At 35.3% G+C, this 27,724-nt stretch overlaps 1 protein-coding gene across 1 annotated transcript in view; it reads right to left on the bottom strand.

Moving 5' to 3' along the window:
- Positions 1-5,010: 5,010 nt before the first annotated feature.
- Positions 5,011-27,724, bottom strand: part of LOC134842983 (protein phosphatase 1 regulatory subunit 21-like) — a 435,837-nt gene continuing 413,123 nt past the window's right edge. Inside the window, exons 2-7 of the mRNA XM_063859548.1 lie at positions 22,894-22,935; positions 22,661-22,828; positions 19,950-20,686; positions 19,102-19,544; positions 6,004-6,623; positions 5,011-5,572 (exon numbers count right to left, since the gene is read on the bottom strand). Coding sequence (XP_063715618.1) covers positions 5,123-5,572; positions 6,004-6,623; positions 19,102-19,544; positions 19,950-20,686; positions 22,661-22,828; positions 22,894-22,923 — 2,448 coding nt within the window. The 5' untranslated portion in view covers positions 22,924-22,935 and the 3' untranslated portion in view covers positions 5,011-5,122. The remainder of the gene's footprint in view (positions 5,573-6,003; positions 6,624-19,101; positions 19,545-19,949; positions 20,687-22,660; positions 22,829-22,893; positions 22,936-27,724) is intronic.

The raw sequence follows: 27,724 nt of genomic DNA, 5'->3' as shown, positions 1-27,724 counted from the left end.
GTTAATTCTGAAAAAACAAGGTCCTACTGAGACTCAAACCCCAGACCCTAGGATGCAAAAGCAACCGAGTTACCTCCAGGCTAAATGGGAAGGAACCTCGAAGTTGATAAGGTTCAATATTAAAGCATGTGGTATTTCTTGTAAGAGTAGTTGTTTGAGGAAAAAACGTCTAGTTCCCGTTTATAGAACACTTGCTCTGGCACGTGTAAACATCGGATTAATTGAGCTGTAAATTTCTTGAAAATATTTCAGCATTGTATCAGAAAAAAAATCAGAACGAAATTGAAATTATTTTCAAATTGTGTATGAAATAATCAATTTAAATGATAGAATCCAAAGTCTCTCGAAAATGCGACAATATAATACATTTCTTGTAAGAGTAGTTGTTTGAGGAAAAAACGTCTAGTTCCCGTTTACAGAACACTTGCTCTGGCACGTGTAAACATCGGATTAATTGAGCTGTAAATTTCTTGAAAATATTTCAGCATTGTATCAGAAAAAAAAAACAGAACGAAATTGAAATTATTTTCAAATTGTGTATGAAATAATCAATTTAAATGATAGAATCCAAAGTCTCTCGAAAATGCGACAATATAATACATGCCATTTTCTGGATTAAGGTAAAAAAAGAGCGCATAAGTACTGAAAAATCAGCAAATAGAAAGTACCTGGATATATGAGTAGACGAACTGCATGGATGACGTGAGATCAATTGACGATAGTTGTTCCAGACCACCCATCATGCCCTGGACTGTGGGATCCACTTTGGTCCAGTAGTCGTTCGCATCTCTGTAGAAGGTGGGGTGGTCTTCTATGTCCTTCACGCCTTTCTTTTTATACATCTACAATATCTTAAAAACTATTTAGAAATAACATATTGCTTCAAATGAATAACATATTGCTTCAAATGAGATCATAATACAAAATGATGTAGACATTAGTATTTCCCTTCGAAGTGACTAGAGATAGATAGATAGATAGATAGATAGATAGATAGATAGATAGATAGATAGATAGAGATCTCCATTACACTGCTGTCTAGCACTAGCCTATTTTTAGGTGACTCAAAGCAAACCAAAACTTTCAATTGAGCCAAGAAAGAGAAAAAAAATAACGTTCATTGTTTTAATGACATAGCCAACAGACAGTTGGAAAAGGGGACAGTGCACTCGAAGCGACCAAAAAGACTGATTTCTTTATATTGAAAACTTATAGAAAAAATATATCATCTTAATGTTTAATGGCTTTCAAAAACCGTTTCTAATTGAATTTATTTTGATAAAACTAACGCAATTTCTTTAAATTTTATTGCAAGTTCTGAAAAATTTTATACATGAAATAAAGCACCACGATTCCAAACTGTTTTTCCGATTCCTAACTGTTTTTTTGAATTCGAAATCCTTTGCAGTACATGTTCTGAGAACCTGAAAAAACCTAGAAGCGAGACTTATTCTCCTGGTCTGGATGGACTTGAAACAAATCTTCAAACTGACTGTAAAGATTCAAGAACCGTTCCAATTTCTCAGCTTAGAAATCAATTGATTGCATTTTAACAGTCGAATTTTGTTCATAATTTTCCTTCGATAACCCTAAATCCCCACTCCCATTTTCAGCTGCACTTGCACATTTGCAATTTTTGTTTGGATCCTTCTCACTGCAAGACACATTGGTTCTAGAAACTTCTGGAATATTCGCTAACTGCCGTTGATCCCTCGCCTTTCCAACTGCCAATTTCGGTTTCCCTTTATTCAAAGCCTCCAGTAAAACACAGGCTTTACACAAAGCGTTACTTGCGACGAATCCGCAACGTTCACAGGTTCGCTGGGTAGGCATACACGCTGGTAAATCGACAAACTGCATAGTTTCACCGGAGTAAATGATATCCATGATGACCGAAGGTCGGATGCTTTCCAGATCTTTAAGATATGTTCTAGCATAGCCTCTGTAAGCGTTTGGAGCGTAGATGCATTCAGTTGAAAAGTAGTCGAGCTTCTTGAAGTGAGCGTACATAACGATTTCTTTCTCGTATGTGTACTTCAGAGGCTTGCATCGCGGAATCCCGCCCTATAAAAGTTTGGCCTATTGTATAATGCCCAATTTGGAGGATTGCTGACCTATAGTACCCAAATTACTAGAATACATTTATATTGAATCCGAAACTCGTGGAACTCAAGAAACCCAAACTAGTAAAAATAACCTGATATCAACAAGAATGTTCTGAAGAAACATAAAAAATGCACAATTAGACTCTACAAAAACACTGAAGAAAAAGGACTGGTAAATGAGGATTAGAAAGATGACTATTAAATGACCTTGTTTCCCGTGATCACAGTACAGCACCGCCGCAGTCTCGCAACATCTCCCCTCATTATATTCATCAGCACCGTCTCAGCAACATCATCTGCATTGTGACCAGTCGCCACTTTGTTCACGCCTAGATCATCAAATCGCTCGTTTTGCATATATATGTTCAACTTCTAGGCCTGATCTTGTTCTTTGGCATAATGTAATACAAGTTTTAGTTACAAGCATAATATACAAGTTTTTCAAAAAAGATTGATCGTTCATTTAAAGTATGCTTTTTTTAGCTGTAATGTCGGTTGGTGCTAATTTACATTCCGTGTTCTGTAAGATTTTTACTTGATTTGTTGTTAATTTTGAACATTTCTCAGAAAATTTATTTGTTGTTAATTTTGAACAATTCTCAGAAAATTTACCCATGATGAATTAGTCAACTCGAAAACATTCCGATTTCAACATAGTAGATCTACCTGTTTTCTCTAACTTGTATGTCATCATAAACCATCATGTTTAAAATGCACTCGAACTCAAAGCTATAAGTTTGAGCGAAGGCAGATACAAGTCCTATCAGTAACCCATTGGAATTATCAAGACAAACTATTCAAACATACCTAAAAGAGCGGCTCCTCTATCTAAAGACTGTCTTCTAAACACTCCACAGAAAGTGCAGTTGTTTTTGCGCCCGATAGCTTTAACTATTTTATCCATTGTCCAGCCCTGATACAGATCCGCATAGCTTAAGATTTTGAGAGGTATTTGGTACTGGGATTCGTTTCGTTTGACTGTTTCCAAGGAATCGTCGCGATATCCTAAAATTTAACCAACATGTACAGTTAAACATTCGTGCTTTTCTATGGAATCGGTCAATCCGGTGCAGTCTTCGTTTTTAGTTGTCTTTGTTTTTCTTTAATGTTAGCAGCATTTTTGTCACTAATTTAACGAATGTGAAGTCGGAAAACGCCACATGCCGCAAAAGGTTTGGTCAAACGCTTGTATATTTTTCACACAAATAACTATAATTTTTAAGCACCTGTCTAGCTCGTGTCTATAATACCGTCACGCAAATCACAAACCTTGAATTCCCTCGTCAATTGATAGCAGAAATAACTCCAGTCCATAGTCATGTCGCTCATTCAACAATTTCATCACATATGCCAACACAGTCGAATCTTTGCCTCCCGATGCTCCAATGGCCACTTTGTCTCCGCGTTGAAACAGTTTGTTCACGCGGATTGTTCTGTCTACTTCGGTCTCGAAAGTGAAGAAGAAACATGCTTTGCATAAAGTAGCACCATTTTTGGGCCGCTTTATAACCGCGTTGGCCTCCTTGCAACGAGTACACAAGACCATCTGAAACCATTTCACAGGTTGGGATTTCCCAGAAACAATTCTAGCTTATTACACAGAGTCGAAGCTGCGCTTCGCAAACATTAGCGAGAAAACGACAAAAAGCAGCTCTAGAGTAAACTAAGAAAAAGTAGAAATGCGCCTCGAATTAGTTAAACGTAAGCTATGTGTCGGATTCGTACCTGCGACCGCGAAAAAAGTCGCAGTAAATTTTCAAACAAATTTTTAAACATGTTTCGTTCATTCGTAAAACCTCCTCCTCCCTATTTTTATGCAAAAAATTCAAAAAAGCGCCTATTTTGAATTTTTATTACAACCAAAACAACCCAACTAAGGTTTTTAATCGTTAAATCGAAGCGATCATTTTTCTTGATATAAACAATATAGTAATTACAATTTTTAATCCGAAAAGTTTTATCATAGTAACTTTTCTATGGGACTACTCTATCATAGAAGTGTACCAACATCTTAAGGTTATTCAACGTTTTGCTAATTCTGGGCCGCATAACAGAAAAGACTCGGTTCATTTATCTACATTAAAAGCATTTTGTAGTCTGCGAGTAAATTTTTTCGCCTTAAAAAACAAAACTTAACAAAAAGAGTCAATGAATGCACGGAAACAGAAAAATTTATTGACTTGTTTTTTGAAAAAACTTTAACTTTGGAAAAATAGATGGCTTTAAAGCTCTTAGAATTTAACATCTAAAATTTTTGATAAAACTTATCCAATTTGAGAACACTGGGTCAATAGCTTAATTTATTCCGCCGGGAAATTTGAAAATGAAAAACCTTCTTTTAAAATTAGAAGACCACGTTTTTCGTGACCTTTACACTTTTTATGTTCGATAGTGGAGTTTGCTTTCTTTTAGCCAAGGAAATAAAGTAAACTTAACAAGAAAAGAAAATTCAGTGGGCGCTTCTCTTTAAAAATATGAAACAAATCAAGAATTATTCAACACTTTGGTTTTTTGAGCTTAGAAAAACCGATTATAGTACCCCTTTAAATCCTTTCAATCTACCGTTAAAATGTTTTAGAGCTAGAAATCGTTCATCGCTGAACTGAGGAACCGGTCAATTTACAACTTTTTATGAAATGTTAAATGTGGTCGAAGCAGTCTATACTACTTGCAAATCAATCGGCTGTCTTTGTCATCATTAACAACTAGTGCATTCTATCTAGAGCTTTTTTGCCTCCTATAGCTGATCAATCTATTTTTATTCTGACCACTGAAAATGGGGAGGAACTTTGTCTTTGTTTTTTTTTTCAAGGCTTACTTTAAACAAGCTGACTCAATCAAATATCTCAATTTTGATTCAAATTGCATCAATAAATAGTTTAAGCTGGTGTCTAATGAAGGCAAGGAATAGTGAATTTATTTATTAACTAATTTTAACTGGGAAAAGAAAACTAATCATAAACGATAGAAATCTTGTCACTCACTCAACAATGACAACAATAATCATATAACAACTGTCACCTAAAAATGTTGCCTATTTTAGCACCGGCTGATTTTAGAGTATTTGAGCCAATGGCAGCTAACGAAGAACCAGAAGCATTGCTATTACTGCTACTTGCACCCATTTCGCTACTCGATTGATCAACAGCTATTAATGGTTGACCAGTAACAGATTTCTTTTTTGAAGATGATGAGGTCGAGGTCAAGCTGCCTTTACTTCCATTAGAGGGAGGTTGAAATTGGACATCACCAGGATAAATGTAATTCTGATTTGACCCTTGAGCGTCACCGAAACTAAGGTGCGCTTTGCCCACGGCCGAATTCGAATCTTTAGTCGCCTGTTGGAGTTCTCGGAAAATGCTGATTTGTTCATTCAGTTCGCACACGTGATCACTCATGGCCGATAACTGCTGCTGGTATGAATCACGAGTGGAGTCTAGTTCCTGTTGCTTGAGAATGAGCTTTTCCTAAATAAAAATGGGTAGTCGGTCATTTTACAACTAGCACAGAATTTTACAACCGCACTTCGAAAACCTTTTTTGAAATGTCTATTTTGCTTTTTTCATTTTCGTATATTTTTGGTTCGCGAAAAAAAATCGAATCTCGGATACTACGACCAACATGGCCTGAATAAGCTTTAAAAAATAAAGTGAAATCTTTCTTTGGTTCTTTCCTTAATTCACTTTCCTATAGCCGGAAACCGTCTGGCTATCAAAATTTCTGCGAATTTTTCCCAAGCCCAAAGAAGCTTCAACTAAACAAAATACGTTGAAGATTATAAAACGAAATGCACTCGACTTTGCAGAAAAACTGGCCATGCGTCATGAATTCTATCCCAGCCCTTCAGTGGCAGGGAACCAAAAATTGTCATCATCACTTATAAAAACATGAAACGTACCTTGAGCTTAGCCCGTTCTTCTGCTACCTGCTTGGCCATCGACTCACTCAAACTCAACCTATGGAAGAGTGTGGTTGCCTCATCTCTATACAGTAAAGCTACTCCGTCACTACTAGTCGGAAGACACAACCCATTCCCACTGTCGCCAAAACCGAACAACTCATTTAATTTCATATCACCAAACTTTTCTGTATTCTCATTATTCTGCTTATCAGTACACCCGGCAGATATATCCAATTCTTTCAACTGACACAGCAGTATATTGTATTCGGACTGTTTGAGGACTATCTGTTTTCTGATTTGCTCAAACGTTTTCGGCCTAATCGTACTGTCGGCGCTTAGAGATTGTGGCGAAAAGGCAGCATTGGATGATAGCATGTCATTATTACTTGATACTATCACACTTAATTGGTTGTTCGGACTGCTTGTGAAATCGTAACAAGGCTGAGAAGAGAGAATACTCTTGACGAACAACTTCTCGTGTTCGCAGATGAAGTCGACTAGTTTAGCAGTGGATCGGGAGAGAGAGTGAGTGACTGAGAAGAGACACTCATTGGCAGTTTTCACTTTCTCATTCACTCCGTCAATTTGGTGTTCGATTCGTATTTTCTGATTCAAATCTAAACTCACACCACGCAAATTAGTTTTAAAAACTATCGAAAATTCAACAAAGCTCAGACAATGGGACACATAGACCAAGCCGAGCTTCGCAACATTTGCGATACAACAGAAAATTAGCTTCCAATTTCAAAGAAACAATCTTCTCAGGTTAAAACTTTTTGAATTTCAAGAAAACAATTTAAGATGGACTGTTTGGTTAAAATTTTTTCCATTAAGAAAACTGGATCAATTGGTAAATTTTTTATTCTGCTGAAAAATCTAAAAATCAAAATTCACTTTCGGTGGTAGTTTTGGTGGTAATTTTGAGTATAGTGCATGCATTAAATTTCAGAACTATGTTTCATATTATACTCATTTCATTTCCAATCAATTGTTCTACTACTGAGATAGTTTTTGCAAATAAGTTACTCTGCCAAATGAAATGCGATTCAAAAACTCAAATTTTACACTTAATTTGCCAAAAGTTTTGGCTTTTAAAATATAATATAATAAATGTGCGAAGTATAACGAAAAGCGAAACTAGGAGACATTCACGTTTTTTCGCGCCACTTCCGGATAAGCAAATTAATTTGAATTGAATTCGAGAAGTGCATATGTACCAAAAAGCATTCATAAGAACATTAATGTGTATGAATGCATTTCTGTAATAAAATAAATAAATAAGTCTTAATTGAAATCAGTAAAGTACAACTGATTAACAAATACACTTACAAATTGTAGTTTCTCATGGAAAATCAATTAGAATCCGAAATTTCATTCCGGTCAAATTCTTCGTAGCAATATCAGTGATTTGTATGCCAAGTTATAGAACCGTACTAATAGCGCTTATATTCCGAGACCTCTCAGAGATTTGTCCCAATAAACATGATTGGCAAATACATTTACAAATTGTAGTTTCTCGAGAACCTGTCAAAGAAATGCGGCATATATTTTTCTTTCATCAGATAATTGCCGAATGGATTTCGCGCTCTCAATCTTGCTTTGCTATACTGTGATCGAGATGGAATTATACTTGAAAGAATATGGTTGTCATCTCTCGATATAATTCGGTAAAGTTTTTCGTCCCCTTTCCTTACTAAGTCGTTGATTGAGACAAACCCTTGAATAACGCCTGCATCAACAGCCCTCCTCTGGACTCGGTCTATCTTGTCAAGCAAATATTAGGGTGCCCCCCCCCCCCCCCATACTTGAATACCATACAATAGGATGGGCATAACAAGCTGATTGTACAGAAGATTGAGTTCAGTTTTGGTGTATCCAACGCTTTTCAACTTTATCAGCAGAAAAAGCTGTGATGAGGCTTTTTGGTTGCCTTTGTTATGTGAGGTTCAAAAGAGAGTTTATCGGTGAACGTGATGCCTAGAATTTTAAGTTTGTCGGTGATCTCAATGTCATGAATAGGTTGAATAGTAACTGAGTGAGTAAATCTTTGGATATCAAATTTTTGGATTTCTCGTTGTTCAAGATAAGATAATTGGATTCACACCATTCCATGATGTGACTGATGGTTTGATTTGCCGAGTCAACTCCATGTTTACCACCGATGCAGGGGTGTTGCCATCCGCAAACTTTGCAATGTCGTCAGGGTTTGAGTAACTTTACAGTCGTCATATGAAAGATTGAAACACGGGGGACCCATCACAGTCCCCTGCGGTACACCACTATTGGTACTGCTCGTTGATGATCTGTGGTCGGGACAACTTTAGATAATTGTGAGATTATGAGATGGTGTGGCACTCTGTCAAAGGCTTTGCTAAGATCCAAAGAAAAGATTCGGATATAATTGCATCCCTGTTTCTCCAGAGAATTGCAGTCGTCCATTTATTTAATGAGCGCACAACTAGTCGAAGATTTGTTCCTGAAACCAAATTGGTTCTTATTCAGCTACAAATTGTATGAATTGGAAACAAATTGATCGTATACGAGTCTTTCAAAAATCCGAGCAAGTATCGGGGTAACAGATATGGGCCGAAGCATGTAGCATTGAGTGATAACTTTCGACTTCGGAATGGGTAATACTTTAGACAACTTGAACACATCAGGAAATATTTGATATCGAATACAAAGGTTATAGAGATGATGTAACAGTTCAGCCAGATTGTGTGCATTTTCTCTGAGAAACCAATGTGGGAGATCGTAATGTCCAGCCGCAGTGATCTTGACCCACTTTAGATAATTATAAACATGATGTAGCACTAGTTGAGGCAACTCTGATGAAGTACAATCTAGGAAAATAGGATCTTGATAGTTGGTAACAGTGGATATACTGCAGAAGTACTTATTCATTTCTTCTGCTGAGAAAGGAATGCGGAATACTTCTTTCTGCTTCCGACCAGACAAGGTGTTGACTTTTTTCCACCACTTAGCTGACCCTTTAGCTTTTTTGTCCGAGGCAATATTGCTAACAAGCAGGGCACTGATTTGCGAGGATACGAGATCGGCATCACGATGTTTGTGTCTTCTCATCAGCTGCTGTTTTTTCTTCAATAGGAGTTTCACTAGTAGGCTCATGTAGGGTGGGTCTTTATTAGAAAGCTTAACGGTTTTGAGTGGGCAATATAAATTGTATAGATCAAACAGAGTATCGATCATATAGTCTGACGCAATCTGAGGCTTCGATCGAAAAAAGGGGACTGAAATCAAATTCATCCAAAGCGAGGTTCAATTTGCATTTTTTGTGATGTCTTTGATCACGGAAAAACACCTTACGCCGTACTGTACGGATACTGTTAGAGCAATTAAAGACATCTTAAGTGGAGCATTGTAGTTGTTAGAGCTTTTATAGGTCTTGAAGAGTCTTTTCCTCAAAAAAATCATCACTTCGTTCATTTAAAATTACTAAAAACATCCAGTCAATTTATACGTTTTTCTTGAAGGCATTTCATTTTGAAGAAAAATTCTGAGAAACCCAAATGCCAGTGTTAAACTCAGAGGCAAAGCAACACAAACATTTAAGAATAATTTCGGAAAAAAATGAAAAACGTTAAAAAAAACAGGTGACCCAAAACTTTCGTATGTCTCGATAAAAGACAACTAGATGTCTAGATAAAGCTGGAGATAACTGCTTAATAATGTTCGAATTTGTTTTACTGATGCTGAATTTATTACATTTTTGGAATTTGTTTTACTGAAAAAAAAAGACTTTTCCGAGGTCCTTATTTTTTGTTTTTAAAAAAAATGGGCGATGTCGCAAATGCATGGGAGCATCTCCCAGTCTGCTCTGGGCTGAATCCAGTACCTCAGATTGGAAGAGGGGTTCTCGAAAAAGCCAAAAAAAGCACAAAAAAAAGTTAGTATACCGAGGGCCATAACTTTTTGCTGAAAAAAATTGGGCGTAGCCGTTTATGCAGGGGAGCTTCCCACATATCCTTCTATCCGTTGAACTCAAAATCTTATATTTGGGGAGATAGTTTCTTAAACAAAAACCTAAATATTTTGAAAAAAACTCCCCAACAGACTTTTTCGAAGATTCCAGACAGTGGGGAAAGTAAGAAGAGGCTAGGGGATTCTGCAGGCACGCTGGTAAGCGGGCGATCTTTTGATTGGTAACCTTTTATAGAAATCGGTAGGTAAATTTATGAGAAAAAACCAAAACATTTTTTTAAAAAAACTGAAATTTTCAACAGCGTCTCAATAAAATTTAAAAAAACCAATCCCATACATTTTCACATACCGATTTTCATGGAACAGGAACTCTAATTTATTATGCCAAGCAAAAAATTTGAATTTTAAATGAGCAACGCAACAAAACTTACGAAGCAGAAACGAGGCCGACAATCTTTGAGGAGAAACCAATTGAGCCGAAAGTAAAATGACTTAAGCTTTAAATGAAACTTTTTTAAAAAAACTCAAAAACTTAACAAAACTTTAAAAGTTAAAAAAACTTTAAAATTTAAAAGCTTCAAGAACAAAAGTGAAACTACAATTGAAAACACTTGCAATTATCATTATACTTACTTACGGTACAAGAAAATCCGTGATCTGGCACCTTAGCCGACAAAACTTGAGCAGACATACGAGAATCCGACTAATCAATTTTTACCGGAAAAAAACTTTCAATTTCAAATACACTAGAAAAAACCAAGGTCTCCCCGGGACTTTAACCCCGGACATTGGGATGCAAAATTAACCGGGTTACCACCAGTCCAAGTGGAAGTCACCTGGAAGTTGTTAGGGTTCAGTAACAAAGTAAGGTCAATTTCTTGTAAGAAAATTTGTTTACAGAAAAAATTCTAGTTCCCGATTACAAGACACTTGCTCTCGCAACTGTAAAAAGTAATGAAATCATAATTCATCGAGCGGAAACTGAGTACACTTGGGTAGACGACTGCTCAGCCATAAAAAACAATTTTGAGCAATAAAAACTTTGAGTTCGACGAAAAGTTCCACAACCCCCTCCGGAAGTACGAATAAATTTAAGACTTTTTCGGTCCTTCAAATGACCAATAATGAAAAAAAATAAACAGATATAACATCAGTCAAATCATATATGCCAAAAACACCTTTAAAATATGATAAATAAAAAGCGAAACAAAAGGAGATAATACATGTTTCAAAAAAAAACGAATAGATTATCTCTGTTGACCAGATATTCCATCAGAACAGAAATGCCAACTGCTTCAATTGAATTTGTTGTTAACCCTAAAAGTTATATTCCAATTTGATAACGCTTGCGAAGTAATCATAGTTAAGCGGTTGGTTATATCCATTCAAAAAATCAATTCAAATTGATTTAAATTTTCACTTAAATTTCAATTCATTTAAATGTGAAAATATGAGCCCACTGACGCAAAATGAAAAATTTTAATTTAAATTGAGCAAATTAAATTGAAAAAAAAAATTCAATTGCTCCTGCGGTATTCGATTCGACGCCAAAGTACAGAGTTTACTCCTGATAATTAATTTCACATTTCACAGTTCCGTGGAAAAAGCAAACAATCTAAATTTTCACGAAAAATTTGATGAATAGATATGCTTGATGCAATAGATATGCTTGAAAAAATAGCTTAGGAATTCTTTTCACAAAATTGCGAAAAGTTTCCAAAATTGGCAGAAAAACTGCTACAAAACAGACTGAAGAAAAATTTAAATTTCTAAAAAAAAAATTTAAATAGTTTCGGAAAAATTTAAATTGATGTCACAATTTTCTTAAACAATTTTAGTTTAAATTTCAATTTTTACTTCTTTCAATGGGCATCACGTAGTTAAAAATAAATTAACACAACGCTCAATTCATTTTTTTGGAACTTAAAGGAAAGCGATATGGCAAAATCAGATCAAAAAATTGTTCTATATTTCAAAAAAATTTTTAAAAAAATGAAATTTCTTTTTAAGAAGACCCTGCTAATGCAAAAAGCTGGCAAAAACTAAACAGAAACGATATGCGGCTGTAAAATTTTTTCGAAGCATAAAATTTTCAGTTAGGTGCTGCCTGACTTATCGCAGAGGTTACCTCTGCGCCAAATATGAGGACTAAGGAGCTTATCTTATCTGATTAGAAGTCTAGCAATCTAATTATTAACTGACTTTGTTCCTGACAGGGAAAAATGTTTCAGTTTGACAAAACTTGCCTAGTCGCAAGCGTAAAAGGTCAAGAAGTAATCGCAAGCTAATCTGATTTTGTAAGACAATTTCTTCTAAGGAAACAAAATCTACGGTTTGATAACGTCTTTTATCGCAAGCTTAAGCAGCGCGCATTGATGAACTGAGGAAAGGACTGATTTTATATAAAATTATTCAGGAACAGAATAAATGTCCTGCATCAACTCAAAGCATTTTCATTTTCAGTAAAACTTTATCATCAATATATTATCAACAAATCGAAGCCAATTTGAGATAACAGGACTAAAAAGCCATTTGTTCATTGCACTGGGGACTCATACTATTAAAAAGCCAAATTGAGAGAGATTTTCATCTGAGTTCAAATTTACGATTTATTTGGAATTTGCAAAAACTAAATACTTTTAGTGGAAGCCAAAATAGCAATTTCGTAAGTCAAACGACGCTAGAAACTAAATAAGACTTTCCTGAGACAGATAAGGGCCTAACAAAAACGCATGCAAAAAGACCGCGAAACTCCTGGATTAGATCCCAGTCCTCCAGATTAAATGTAAAAAAGCAACAGAACGGCCAAAAGTGAGTATGTTGCATGGATAACACTACTTTTAGTGTACTTATTACAAAACTGCTCATTTCAGGGCAAAACTCTGATGCTACGACTGATCTTCAACAAGTCTGAAATAATTTTTGGATCAGAAGATAAATCGAACCTGCCAAAACATAGCCAACAGAATATTGGAAGTGAAATCAAGAAAGCTGAAGAAAAACGACTTTCTAGAAATAGTTTCAACTTTCGAAAAAACAATATATCACCTCAGAGATCTTTCAACTCCATGAACCTTTTGTAATTAGCTTTTTTTCATAAATCTATCCAAATTAGAGAAAGATAATTTTCTATTTCACTGAGAAATCTGAGAATTAGAATTTACCCTCCTTTTAGCAAAGCAATTTGATCGGAAATTAGAAAGAAATCAAAGGTCCAACGCCAAAAAATCAAATGAGCGCGAGACATTTTCCAGAAAGAAAAACAAAAATTGCATCGTTTTAAAACATAGCCAACAGACAGTTGGAAAAGAGTAATGAGCTCAAGTAAGCAGAAAGAAAAAACAGACTGAACCTTAGTTTTTTGAACCTTAAAAATAAAACTTAACGAAAAGAGTCAATGAATGGACGGAAACAGAAAAAATATATTGACTTGTTTTTTGAAAAAATCTCAACGTTTGAATTTCAAAAAATATATATGGCATTGAAGATCTTTGATTTTTAAAAACAGTTTGATTACAGTTTCGAAACTAGAAGTCCATCAGGTTTTTCGTGACCGGTACACTTTTGCTATTCCATAGTGGAGTTTGCCTTCCTTTCAACAAAGGAAATAAACTGAACCTAAAAGAAATCAGAAGTGAAACCGCAAAAAAATTAAATTTGATCCTAAAAAAAATAAAGACCTTTATAACTGTCTTCACAACGTTCATCGGCGCTTAATACAGAGTGGTAGTGAAAGTTTAGAAAATACTTTAGATAGGCATAATTTGAGTTCCGCGTCAAAAAGGAATCAGTGAGCTTCATTTGTCAAAGTGAGCTTGATTAGTCAAGTCGCCAAAAAATGAGCGACGTAAGCTTTATAAGTTAGCGTGAAATAAATATTGAGCATGAAAAAAATGCACAAAAGCAAGAATACAGTGCTGATTTAAATTATCCGGACAAAACGAACAAAACTTTTAAGACTTCAAACGCGTTTTTCTCAAATTGAGTTAAGATTAGACAAAAAGTAAAGAGAACATAAGCTGTTTAGAATTTCATCAGAATTACTATGGTGCAATTTTTTCTCCAAAATTCTCAACCAAAATTTTACACCAAAAATGGGTCATTTTGACTTTTTTCAATTAATCAAGAAGTACGCTGAAACTACTTTGTTATTTGATGAGGAATATATATCGCACGAAGCCTCTTATACAGCCCAACAAAGTTCTAGAAGGGTTAAATCTCCAAAAGCCTAATTCTTGTGATAAACTTATTAAATAGTTTCAGAGAGGGCAGATGGATTCGATTAGTGATGCTACTGATGCAAATGATATTTCAATTGAGAGAAACACAGATGTGCCGGGACTGAGGTATCATGATCAGACTCCAGTATCAAAACCAACACCAAAACGGCCAAATATTGTACTGAGCCCATGTGACGAAGAAAACTCAGAGGACGATGTGACTGGGAAGCTGAAGCATACCATTGAAGAGTCAATGAAGTTGTTGATACCCAGCCTTGTAGAGCAAATCAAAGCGCAACTAATGAATGCAATCAACGTCGCTGTTGAGTCCGCAATAAACAACATGAAGAAGGAAATCATCTCATCCTCCAAAATGGAAATAGCATCTCAGGCGAATGTCAGCTATCTTAGGACTTTATCTGAAGCAGAAAAACTTGAATCATATAATCGACGAGATAACCTAAGAATTCTAGGAATCCCCGAGTGTTTGGAAGGGGAGAATAATCGTGAGAACTTTGATACAACAATAGCGAAGGTAGTGGAGATTTCTCATGATATTGGTGCAAATGTGCGAGCGTCAGATATCTCAATAGCCCATCGATTGCCATCTCGATCAAATAGAGGCAAACCAATTATCGTTCGTTTCGCCAGAAGAATCGCCAAAATCAACTTGCTGCGAAACAAAAAAAAGATGGCAGATAAAGAAGGTTTGAAAAATATAAGCGTCTTTGAAGACTTATCAAAGGCTCGTGTCAATTTCATAAAAATGATGAAGAGTGATTGCCGAATTAAATCTGCGTGGACCCGAGAAAGTGTAATCCATTATGTATGGAAGGCAGACGAGCGACTATATCGTATCGATGGACTTTATGAAGGCGGGAGTTCCTTGAAATACAGATTTCAAGATGTGATGAATTGCTTCCAAAGTGTTTTCCACGAGGCAGGAGATAAAGGAGGATCGTAAACAATCTAGTGATGTTAATGTCGTTAATTAAAAACCAAATATTTCACAGAATAACAGTACTTGAATTAATAAAACTGAAAATTCCAAAGTTTCGGTGCTACATTTAAATATAAGATCTTTAAAACCCCACTTCGACAAATTGGAAGCACTTATTCTAAGCCTTGAGTCTCCACCTGATATAATTTGTATAACGGAAACTTGGTTAACAAAAAATGATCCAAGTGAAAGCTGGTTAATCAATGGTTATAATCAGTATTTTACAAAAAATCGCGAAACACCAGGTGGTGGTGTAATGATCCAAGCAAGAAACACATGCTGCTTGCTGAATCAACTTGATTCATTTTCAGAAGAAAGCTTAACGGTCGATATCTTAAAAAATGGCTATAAATTCTCATTATGTGTGATTTATAACCCACCAAAATCGAACAAAATGCAATTCATTGATAGGCTTGATGAGTTTTTGGAAAATTCAAAAAGTGCAAATCATCCGTTCATTCTTTGTGGTGATCTTAACATTGATATAATACCTGATAACTTACTGAGCCAAAATTATTTAAATTGTATTCATTCAAATGGTTTTTCGATAAACGGTCGTGAACCAACTCGCGTTACAGCCACCTCTTCAACTTGTTTGGATCATTTCATTTTCGACAATTTAACTGAACCTCATTCAATGGTACTAAATAGTGAACATTTATCAGATCATTATCCAATACACTTGGAATGGGTCATAAAGTGTCAAATTGTTAATAATGAAATTCCGTTTCGCGATACATCATTCCTAAAAAGTCGGAGCCAAGTTGAAGAATTTTTAGAAATTGCGGAAAGTAAATTAGCCTCACATAAAATAGTAATTTTTGAAATGAATGATGCAGATGCAGCTTTCAATTTGTTCGCAAAATCTTTCGAAGAGGTATTGAGTATGTTTGCACCATTAAAAACCAAGAAAAATTTGGTCACAAAGCAACCCGCTTGGTACACAAATAAACTTAAAAACCTTAGAACAAAGCGAAATAATGCACACAAAAAATGGAAGTTGAATCAGAATAATAATCAACTGCTTCAAACGTTCAGAAGTTTAAGAAAGAAATAAAATTATCTAAAAAGAATTATTATTGGAATAAATTCAAAAACTGTATAGGAGACTCAAGGCAGACATATAAAGTTTTAAACGATATCAGTGGTAAAAGTAACAAAAACAGCAAGATTTCTCCATTGCAATCATGCATTGATGAAAACGATAATGCAACAGACAGAGATGTTGCTGAAAAATTTAACTAATTTTTCACCACAGTTGGAAAAGGACTTCAAAATGATGTTCCTAATGTTGATAGGTTTAACGTTGAATATGTTCCATATTCCATGCTTCTGAAAAAAACATGCGAAACAGAAGTTTTTAAAGTCCTAAATTACCTAGATAATAAAAGCTCGTCCGGTGATGATAACATCAGTAACCTTATTGTGAAAACTTCAGCGAAAGTCGTGGCACCATATCTAAGCTTCTTAATCAACTTATCATTCACAAAAGGCGTGTTTCCTAAAGAACTTTGTAAAGCGAAAGTACTGCCGCTTCATAAAGAAGGATCAAAACTTGATGAGAACAATTATAGACCAATTTCACTTTTAATTGTTTGGAGTAAAATCTATGAGCGCATTATGTATAACCGTATTTATTCTTACTTAGAGAATTTTTCTCTCTTTTATGCAAAACAATTTGGTTTTCGTAATAAGCATAGCACAATTGATGCACTTGCTGAACTTACCGAAAGAATTAGAATGTATCCTTCTTCGAATGAAATTTTTAGTTTTTTCCTTGACTTGAAGAAAGCTTTTGACACTATTGACCATAATATCTTGCTATACAAATTGGATATGTATGCGTTTAGGGGTAACTGTTTAAAATGGTTGAGCTCATATCTCAGTAATCGCATACAGCGAGTTGTAGTAAATGGTGTTTCATCTAGCTGGAGTAAAATAGAATGTGGTGTACCACAAGGCTCAATTTTAGGTCCCTTGCTTTTTCTATTATATATAAATGACCTCCCTAAAGCATGCGAAACATCGGAAGTTTTGCTATTCGCAGACGATACGAATCTAACATCAATAGGTTGTCAAATAATTGACGTTCAAAAAGACATGACGTCTTTAAATAACTGGCTACATGCAAATAAATTGGTGATTAACCTATCCAAAACAGTTCAAATGAATGTAAAGTTAAGTGCTTCCAATCATTTATTTCAGTTAAACTCTTGCTCGATAAATACGAAACCTGTTTGTAAATATTTAGGCATTTACATAGACTCCAAATTTTCTTTTAAAAGTAATATCGATTTCGTCAAAAAGAAACTTAGTAAACAATGCGGTATAGTTTCAAAGCTAAGGCACTACGTGCCGAGGTCTCAAATGATCGAATACTACAGTAGCAATGTCGTTCCCATTCTCCAGTATGGCATTTTAATTTATGGATGTTGCAGCTATTCGCAGCTGGAACAACTTAATGTTTTACAAAAGAAAATCCTCAAATTCATTTTTTTCAGAAAACGTCGAGATCGTAGTAATGATATTTTTGAAAAATATAGTTTGTTAACCGTTTATGAGTATCATCTCTATGAGCTATTAAAATTTGTTCTTAAATCAGTTATTGGTGTTCATAATGATAGCTTTCTGAAGGATTTATTTGTTTTTCAAAATGCAAAAAGAGCTACTAGAAATTCTGATAGCAGCCTTCTGTTCGAACCATTTTGTAAACGCAAAATTGAGCGCTTCTCGATTCGATATCGCGCTTGTAAACTTTTTAATAAGCTGCGGGTTCTGAATTTGATACCTGCACACGTCAAAAAAATTCTTTTTCAGAAATTTCGGCAATTTACCATTCTTTTAAAATATACCTGGTACAAAACCATGAATTAGTGAAACATATATTTGGCTTATAAAAAAAAAACAAATTAAAACCCATACCCGTTGGTTGCATGCTACAGGACTACCAGCTATATATCAGCTTTTTAGTGTAAACAAATGACCTCCCAAATCCTTCTAGTTTTCGAGATATCGAGGTTTTTTGATTTTTTTTGGATTTTTCTCACTTATTTTTTTCGAAAAACTTGAAAAAAAAAATTTAAAAAAAAATAATAATAAAAAAAAAATTATACATATAATATTACAGCGCCCTGGAAGTATTGTTAAGTTTAGTACTGTTAAGTTCAGTAGTTAGTTAATGTCAACATAAATTTATAAATAGATATAATTTTTTTTTTCACGAGCTGTAGCTTTTGTATTTAAATAAAAATATATTTGCTCGTATTGTTTAATTTGATTTGTTTCATTAGAGATGTTTCATTTGAATAGAAGGGTAGACTTTTAGTGGACCAACAGGTCCCGTTGTCTATCCGTTCCTGCTTTAAATGTGGAAAATTTAATTATGCTGATATATTGTTTATAAAAGGAAAAATATATTCTTTCTTTCTTTCTTTCTTTCTTTCTAAAAACCTGTATGAGCAAAAATTTTAGAAGGGTATTTTTACTCAAGAAAGGGTATTTTTACTATATAAAACCCAAAATCTTTGCTTAAAAACAAATTTAAAACAATTTACTCAAACTTTTGGAGATTTAACCTTTCCACAACTTTCTTGAGCTGTGTAAGAGGAGTCTTGTGATATATATTCTTCATCAAATAACAAAGTAGTTTCAGCGTAATTCTTGATTAAATGAAAAAAGCCAAAATGACCCATTTTTGGGCTAAAGTTTTGGTTGATAATTTCGAAGAAAAAATTGCACCATAATAATTCTGATGAAATTCTAAACAACTTTTGCTCTGTTCATTTCTTGTCTAATCTAAACCCAATTTGAGAAAAACTTGTTTGAAAATTCAAATTTTGTTCATTTTGTCCGGATAATTTAAATCAGCACTGTAGTATCACCTAAATAACTTCGGTAAAAGCCAATAAATGGTTGAATTCAACAAATACTCACTTTTCGATAGAGCTTTATACTCGTTCCGCAAATCAGTGAAACAATTTTTCAACTGCAAAATGAACAATTCTGCATTTTGATTCTGGTAAGCAGTACTCGGGAAATCGGACAACACATTGTGCATCTGCTTAAAACATTTAGAAATTTGAGCATAATGTAAAGCCAATTGCTCGTTTTTCTTTTTCAATTCATCTGTCGCATATGACCGTTCATTTTCGGAACTTTTGAAGTAATTCACCACCTCGTTTGTGATTTTTACAACTCCCGAAAGGTACAAGAGAAAAGGCATGAGAAAAGCTGAAAACGAGAGCCTACTCGCATCCGGATCATGAGTCGAGATAGATTCTCCTGCAGCCGTGTTGTCATCACTTGTTAGAGTGAGAGTGAACTGACGGAAATTAGAAACGGAGTCCTTGATCGAGGATGACAAGGTCGAATGTGCACTAAAACATATAATCACAAATCTCAGTTTCATTCCACAATTCAGCTCTTAGCGAACTTAATTGTTCAAAATACCTGTCAATGCACGATAACTATCATAGGCGAGGAAGAGATGACTTGACATCAGAAGTTTCAAGAGCCATTGAATATATTTCTCAATATCAAAAAGGGGAGAGGCTTTAGTATGGGACTTCTTTTCCACGAAAAATCAATAACCACAAATAAATTCATCTTAAACGACTTTGGGTCTCTTCTTTCTACGATGCCTGCATTCGGAAAGTTCTACGCTACTCGCAGCACAGAAACATGCTGCTCCCCTTTAATATCCGTATTGAACTTGTAAAACACAAAACCATCTTCGCTTCTTAAGGTCCTAAAAACATTTGTTAAAATTTTAATTTACTCACTTTGCCAAATCCAAGTTCACAGCTGAAGAATCATCATAAGCTGCAATCCTGTCTCTCTCATAACAGTGCCAAGTCGAAAGTGATGAGAGGAACTGGTCCGAAAAAACACCCAACGAGACAAAAACTTCTTTCGCATTCTTTCCCTGTGGCCTCTCGCTTATTGACATTTTGGACACGCTAGGGGCAACGGCCGATGTAGTAACAGCATCGCTGAATTTAGAGGAACTAGCAATACTACTAGTTTCAAAGTTATTTTCATTGGCCGACAGGAATCCATTTATAGGCTTCGAAATTAATTCAGCTGTGTCGACTGATACTGAACGAGATTTCGAATCCATACTGTCTGCAAACTTCAGACTTTCAACCTGCTTGGTCAGTACTTCGTTTGTTTTCTTCAACTCTTCAATTACCATTTTATTCTCCAAATTTTCAGTCGCATCATGAGTCAACTGCAATACGTTTCTGCTCTGATAAGACTTAACTTTGTCGGTCAATTCAGATACTAATTTTCTGTGTTCAGACTGCAAAGTTTCTATTGTAAAATGAAGGTCTTCGTTTTCTTTTATTTTAGACATCAGTTCGTTTTCGAGTACCATAATTTTCTCATCTAATTGAGCTGTGTTGGAAGCCCCGCTCCCTCCCTTTCTCTTCTTGTCATTTTTCTGTGTTTCTGCTAAGTTGTTTTGCAGAACTTCAACTCTTTTGTTCAGCTGACCATTCAGAAATTGCAGACTTTCCTAGGAACAAAAATGAACTTCAAGCAAAAAAAAATAGGTAACAAAGTTGAAAAAAAGTGTTAATGAACTCAAGGAAACCGAAAAAAAATTGACTGGTTTGAAAAAACTTCAGGCTTTCGAAAAAAAATTTAAAAAGAAATAAAGAATTGCCCTATTAGCTTTTCGACTTTTAAGAACACTTAATAATTGACACCTTTTCGATAAAATTAACAATTTAATGAAACTGGATCATCAGGTAATTTTGTTATTCCGCTGGTAAATCGTCAAAATGAAATCCACTTTCGAAATTATAACTCGATCACAAATTTGTGATCTTAATGCTTTTGCTGTTCCATAGTGGACTTCGCCTTCATTTCGTCAAATGAAAAGAACTGAACTTCAAAAGAAATCAGAAGTCAAAAGGCGAAAAATCACATTTGAGCATGCACAAACTTACCTATGTGATATTTCTTATAATTATGTTGCACTGATTCGAACTTATTCAATAAGTGAGAATTGGAGCGCGATGAAAAATGATAACACAGAGGCGAAGCTGAACTTCGCACCACATGCGATACAATATCGAAAAAAAAGGTCGAAAAAACTTCAAAAGTCGAAAAAAATAGATTAAATTAAACGAAAAAAAAAGTAAAAAAGCTAGATCTACTCTGGAAACCAAAAAATACAATAGACTCAGTAATTAACATCGGAAAACTTAAAATGAGGTTAAAAAAGTCTGCTTAGAAACCCTTAAAGCCGAAAAATTATTTAAATTCGGACAAAAATTCAAAACTTAAAAACTGTTTAAGCTCAACCCACTCAAAACCCAGATAAACGCACACATAAAAATTCTTCGCTCATCAAACGATGCAATATGGGGCCATTAAGCCGATATAAAAAATGGCGAAACCTATTTAACCGAGAAAAAAAAGAAAAGGAAAAAATGAAATTTTAACTATCCGAGTTGGTAAAATTACAATCGACATAAAAAACAAATTTCGACTAGACAGTATAATTGAAATGCTACCATGCAGAAAAAATCTCCAGTATAGTAGTAGGGTTGAGCTCAATGCTCAATTAAATTTAAGCAAAATGCAAAAAATCTTAACTTAGATTAATAAGAAGGGCTGTACCCTCATGTCATTAATAAAAAAAGACCTGTATGATGCACTGCAAGTTGTCTAGAATCTTACCCTGCCTCGCTGCGCAAAAGACCAAAACGGAAAAGGAGCAAAACTTCATGCCCGAATGTATTATAACTTTAAAACAAGGTTGTTCTATAACGCCTCAAGTAAAGTTTTGCTCCGTGCTCGTTGCTTGAGGGTGAGGCAACATTACCCAGCCCAGAAAAATAACCAAAAAATTGCATCTAGTTCTTAAGCAGGGGCATAACAGCGGTTCGCCGTGATGAGCTGTACAGCTCGTATGTTGGTCCTATCCCTCGTGGATAAATGATCTTAATTGATAATGAAACATCTTACTTTAAGTGTTTATTGGAGTGCCCTCAACCTCAGGTCGCAAGTGTGAAAAACATAAAGGAATTTTTCATCGTAAGGAATCTTCATAATCGACAAAAAGAGCCCAGGAAACAGCAAAAGTTGTTCATCAAGACCATAACAAAACCTGGAGACGCTCGACAAAACAAAATCAGTCTAAAAATAATCTCCCCCAAAAAATCAAATCAACTATCGAAGGCTGCTTTATAATTTAGCTGTTGCAGTCCTTCAAAACTCCAGACAACTGACAAATACATATGTTATCTTGTTTAAACACTAATGCCTTTTCACATTTAGAAGCAATTTTAAGCTAAGCAGTGTTAATTGACTGTAGTAACAACCGAAGATAAAAGGCCCGTCAAAACGCACCAGTTAAGGTCCCAATCAAATATAGTCTTTGAAAATTATTTGGTTTTGTCTGCATTGATTTTTTTCACTATTTTTAAATTTGCAGTCAAATTGCACAAAAGGAACCCAAATGTTGCCTTCGCAATCTTACCTGTTCTTGGGTTAACTTGCGAATGTCCTGCTCTTTGGTCTTTAGAACACTTGTTAGAGATTCTTTCTCTGATCTTGTTTCTACCAAGAGTTTCTTCAAGACCTGATAATGAGCTTTAAGCTTCGAGTACTCTTCTGCAAGCTTGCGATACATGGAAGACTCTGTTTCCTGAAAAATTTCATATTTCTTTAAAAACTTCATGTATCAATATGTATTACACAAATGCTGGTCACCTTTTGCTGTTCTTTTTGACTATCTGCCATTGTACCATTCTAAAATAACAAGATCAAAATAAGAATATTGAAGCAAAGATAATTATTCCGACCATTGACAACGGGGAGTAACTTTGTATACGGGTGTGCTTTAGCTTTTTGTTCTGACCATTTGAAAATTGGGGAGGAACTTTGTATTAGGGCGTAATTTAGTTTTGTTTTTCTTTTTTGACGCAAAATCAGCTACCACAAACAATCATCGGAGAGATTTGAGTGATATATCATATTAAAGTCCTTACAATCGTGAATCGAAACACTTTTCCCGTGTCGAGAAAAATCGGTTTGAATTTTTTGACTTTTCGTCTAACTTTGAGTGAGCGAGCAGGCTTACAATAGCTTATTTTAATAGCTTAAAAGCTTACAATTGCTCAATTCAAGCGGTAAAAACTTAGTTTTACTCGAATGAAGTTAGTTTTACTCGAATGAAGTTAGTTTTTTAAATATTTTAGCGCCTTTTTGAAAAAAAAACCGTCAAAAACTCAAAAAAAACTGCAAAAATAACTTTAAAAAAAAATTGAAAATGTTTTTTTTTTTCTAGTTATTTATCCATAAATTTCAATTCAATTGTTTATTTGAAAAAACATTGCATGCTTCTGAGTTTGGTAAACTTTTTTGCGAGTATTAGCAAACGGTTTCACATGCGTAAAATTCTCGAAGTTAGCATAGTTTTGTGGATAGCTCGGATTTGGAAAAAATCTCAGATACAGACAACGAGCTGATGATTAAATCATCCCTTCAAATAGTAATGATTAAGCTTATTTAAATACAAAGAAAAACCCATACTTTTAGTCATTGTTCCGTCGTGTCAACAGAATTAAGGTAAATTTTATTTGTCAATTTTCAGTGAACATTTTTTTTCAACATTTATCTGTCGCCAAATTTCAGCCAGTTGGAAGAAAGCTCGCTAAAACGTAGTTTGAAGTTTTATTTGGCAATTCTCTTGCAAAAAAATCTTACGTAAATAATTGAAAATTTTAGTGCAAAAATTGAAAAAAAGTTAACTTTTTGAAATTTTTTTTATCGTTTTTATTTATTTTTTGAAGACAATTGTAGTCGTTTACGCCTAATTCAATACTTTTAAACACTATGTATAGCTCTATCAACATACGACGTACAGGAGAAGGCACTAATTTGAAGAAAAAAAAATCCCTGAGAATTTGGTCGGAACATATTTGCAATTGACATATTGCAATTGACATAGCGCAACAGCAAATGATATGAGAAACCGCCTAGGAAAACATCAAAAAATTAGAGTTTTCAGAGATTGGGAACTAGCAAAAAAACATTTGAGCTGTTCTATTGTTTTCTTCCCGATATCCTATTTTCTGTTACAAGTGTTTCTTCACGTTGTCCAATACTCAGAAACCATGTTAATCAGAACAATATTGGCGCGTGGCTGCATTAGGCAATCACATTTTTTTTCAACCAATGCCTCTTAAAACCAAAAATTACCTGAAAAGTTTCTGTTTTTGTATTAAAATGACTTACGGCGCGGAAGTCAAATGCACAACTAGGAAACTACAAATGAGAACAAACTTTCGCGAGTCCCCGAATATAAGAAAAAAAATCATTCGAAACAAAATTACAGAGGCGATAAGCGGAGCTTTACAGCATTTGCGATTCAGCGCTACAATAGCGCTGTGAGATCTCATCTAACAAAAAATCGCCTTCAAAACCTTCACAAAATTTGCCTCTGATGTAGTAATATCAGTTGTAGTAGGGATTTTCTGTTTCCACAAACGGTCGAGGCCCCGTCAATATACTCGTTTCAGATAGTTCGATTAATTGTACAATTGTTTATTGCGGAGTCACATTCAAGCTTCCATGTGCATTGGTTTCTTTCGTCATTCAACTCAAATTTCTCACAGAACAGCTCGAGTGCAGAAAAACAGCTTGAGCAACGATGTTCAATTTAAGGAAAACTGACTAGAGACGCAATTATCTTCGCTATGTAAGCTTTGAAAATTCTTTATCAAGCGACAACAAATCCAACAATAATTGGGTGCATGCCATTTGAACCGAAAACAATGAGCAAATTATCAGAAAAAAAAACATTTGCTGCAATACGTGTTGCAAACAACAAAAGATGTTGCAAATGCTCATTATCACAACAATTAGTGTGACATTCGACCAGAATGGCCAAAATGCAATTTATGCAGGATTCGAATTTTGAGCAGTAAGCCTTCCGAGTTGATGATTTCGAAGGATTAGCGACGTTATTGGAACGTTTAGCCAAACGGTGAGGGCTAGAATATTCTAGTATTTTAAATTTTCAAAAATTCGAATGATGACGTCACATTTCTGAGAAATGCTGAAACGGCCATTTTAACAAAAAGCGAGTGAAAAACAGAACAACTTTATCGGCGATTGCGAACAGAACGAAAATCAAGATTGAAGAAAAACGACAACGAACTACAATAGCAGAGAACGTTCCAAGTTGCAACTATTGTGCTGCTACAATAGTTGCAAGGCCGTTGCCAACAACGGTGAAGGGTGAGAACCAGCCTTCCGGATTGGCGTGAAATTGAACTTAAGGAGCTTGATTCACTGGATTCAAGAATCCGGAAGGGTTTCGGGACTGGAACTTTTAGCCTTTTATATAAACTTTTAGCTTCTTGTCATGTCCTGAATTGAATTTAATTAACAACTGGATTCATTTTGATAAGGATGAGAAGCTAGGAGTTGGGGGGAAAGGGTTGATCCATCTTCGATGGAGATGATGGTTTTTATCTACTGAACAAAAACAATAGTAATATAATAAGTAGTAGCCCTGTTTTTAGGAGTGACCTCGTGGTCTGGGGATACTGAGACCCAGCCATGAGCTCACTATTTTTGCATGTAATTCAGTTAATTTGAGCGTTCTGGTCGAAGCCGGAGAGCAGTAACGTTTTTGTCGACCCGATGTAAGAAAGACCACCGAAAAGTACTGGCTTGGTAGAGACGGTGAAAAACATGCAAAGCTCTGTTTAGACGCTAGCCAGTCGTCTTAAGACTTAGTTTTGTTATCCGTCGATATGTATCTTCCGGGCGAATGTTACATGTATGTTTTTATGGCGCTCCTGGGTGTTATTCTTTTTAGCATCATGACCGGCAGAACCGTTAACGAGCACTCCGCGCCGAGCGGATGCTCACATTAACGCCCTTAATAGGCCTAAACCGCCGGGGCGGAAGGGTAGTTCGGAACGCGGAAGCCTTCCGGATTACCGTGAATAGTTTTTTAACTTAGTTAAGACCGAAAATTCACGAACCAGGAAGGGTGGGGGGAATCGCGAACCCCTCGTCCCCTGAGTGGTTTGTGACCAAAAACACTTAAAGATATAAGTAAAACCAAACAAAAAGTAGTATAGTACCCAAGAAAAACAAAAAAACATAAAAAATAACCGAAAAAACCAAAAACAGTAAAAAAGTAAAAAATCAGTAGAAATCATCCCCCCTGACAAGATGTGATTCAACCCCCCCGTTTGTTGTTGATAGATATATTGTTATTACAGGCATTTATATCAGTCAGGATCGTTACGATCAGTTTTGTAGCCCGTTTGTGAGGCTTGTACTGTAGGGTTATTTGAGCATTTAAGCACGTTAATGATAAATTGCGCTCAATCCGGAAGGGTCAGCTGATTTGCGCTCAATTCGGAAGGGTCTTGGGTGAAGACCGATCCGGCAAGCAGTACAAGGAGCAACAAGAAGGGGCTCAACGACAACAACAATCGACTGTTGGGTATCGTTAACAAGTTTTGTATCCCTTTTGGTACAAAAAGTAAGATAGTAATCTGTGGGGGGCTCGACAGTGCTGCACTGTAGTGACCCTTCACCGAACTGCGAATATCCGAGTTAAGCACCTTAATTCGGATAATAAACAAACCCGGAGGGGTATAGTATTACTAATATTATTACTTATATAGCCTATATTAATAGTCTTATATCGTTTTTCAGTGAAAAACAACGAAAACAGACCGGTTTTTAGGATCAAAATTGCGATATTTTGATCCCCCCACAAGTCGCGATTTTTGAGATATCGATATTTTTTGAAACGGAAAAAAGCGCTAAGTTAGTGTGTTACATTGTAACTGCACTACTGTAAAAAGTAGAACCGGTTAATTTTAGTTCGGAAGTGGTTGGAACTAGTTTGGTACCAAAAACCAAATTTTCCCATTTTTTGATAGTCAGAAACACTATAAAATCAGAAAATTTTTTGAAATCTTTGAGTTAGGACAGTAAAAATAGTTGTTCGGACAACGTCCACTAGTGAATCTACGAGTTTTAAAACCCGCTACCCGAAAGCTTTCCGGGTTGCAGAGAAATCGAACATAACGTGTTTGATTTGGTGGATTCATCAATCCGGAGGGGTCCAGGTAGCATAGTTTTTCGCAAATTTTTTCTACAAAAGCGTTTTAGATCGGGTCTTTTGCATTGAACTAGAAGAGTATAGGCCTTCTGAGCTCAGATCAATAATTTTTAGGTCGAAAGGACCAGATTTGCGGAAAAAGTTAGGCGGAACCTATAAGAGAGAAAATTTTTGAGTTTGGAAAAAAGACGTTTTGGTTAATAACTTTGGAACTACAGAGCATATCGAGTCAATCTTGGTACAATTAGATCAGAAATTAGCTGAACTTACTAGTAGGAAAGAGAATTACTCGAACAAGCGAGCGAGAAAATTTTTTGAGATTGTTTTTAGCAAATTACACAAATCCGGAGGGGTACACCCTTCACGTTTTATAAATTTTTCTGAAAAACCCTTATACCTCTACCAAAAGTTGATAGCGATTGAACTAAGTAACTTAGGACAGTTCTA

Source organism: Symsagittifera roscoffensis, chromosome 3 (assembly GCF_963678635.1).
Source record: "Symsagittifera roscoffensis chromosome 3, txSymRosc1.1, whole genome shotgun sequence".
Classification (NCBI taxonomy): domain Eukaryota; kingdom Metazoa; phylum Xenacoelomorpha; order Acoela; family Convolutidae; genus Symsagittifera; species Symsagittifera roscoffensis.
This window is presented reverse-complemented; position numbering and strand designations above follow the sequence as displayed.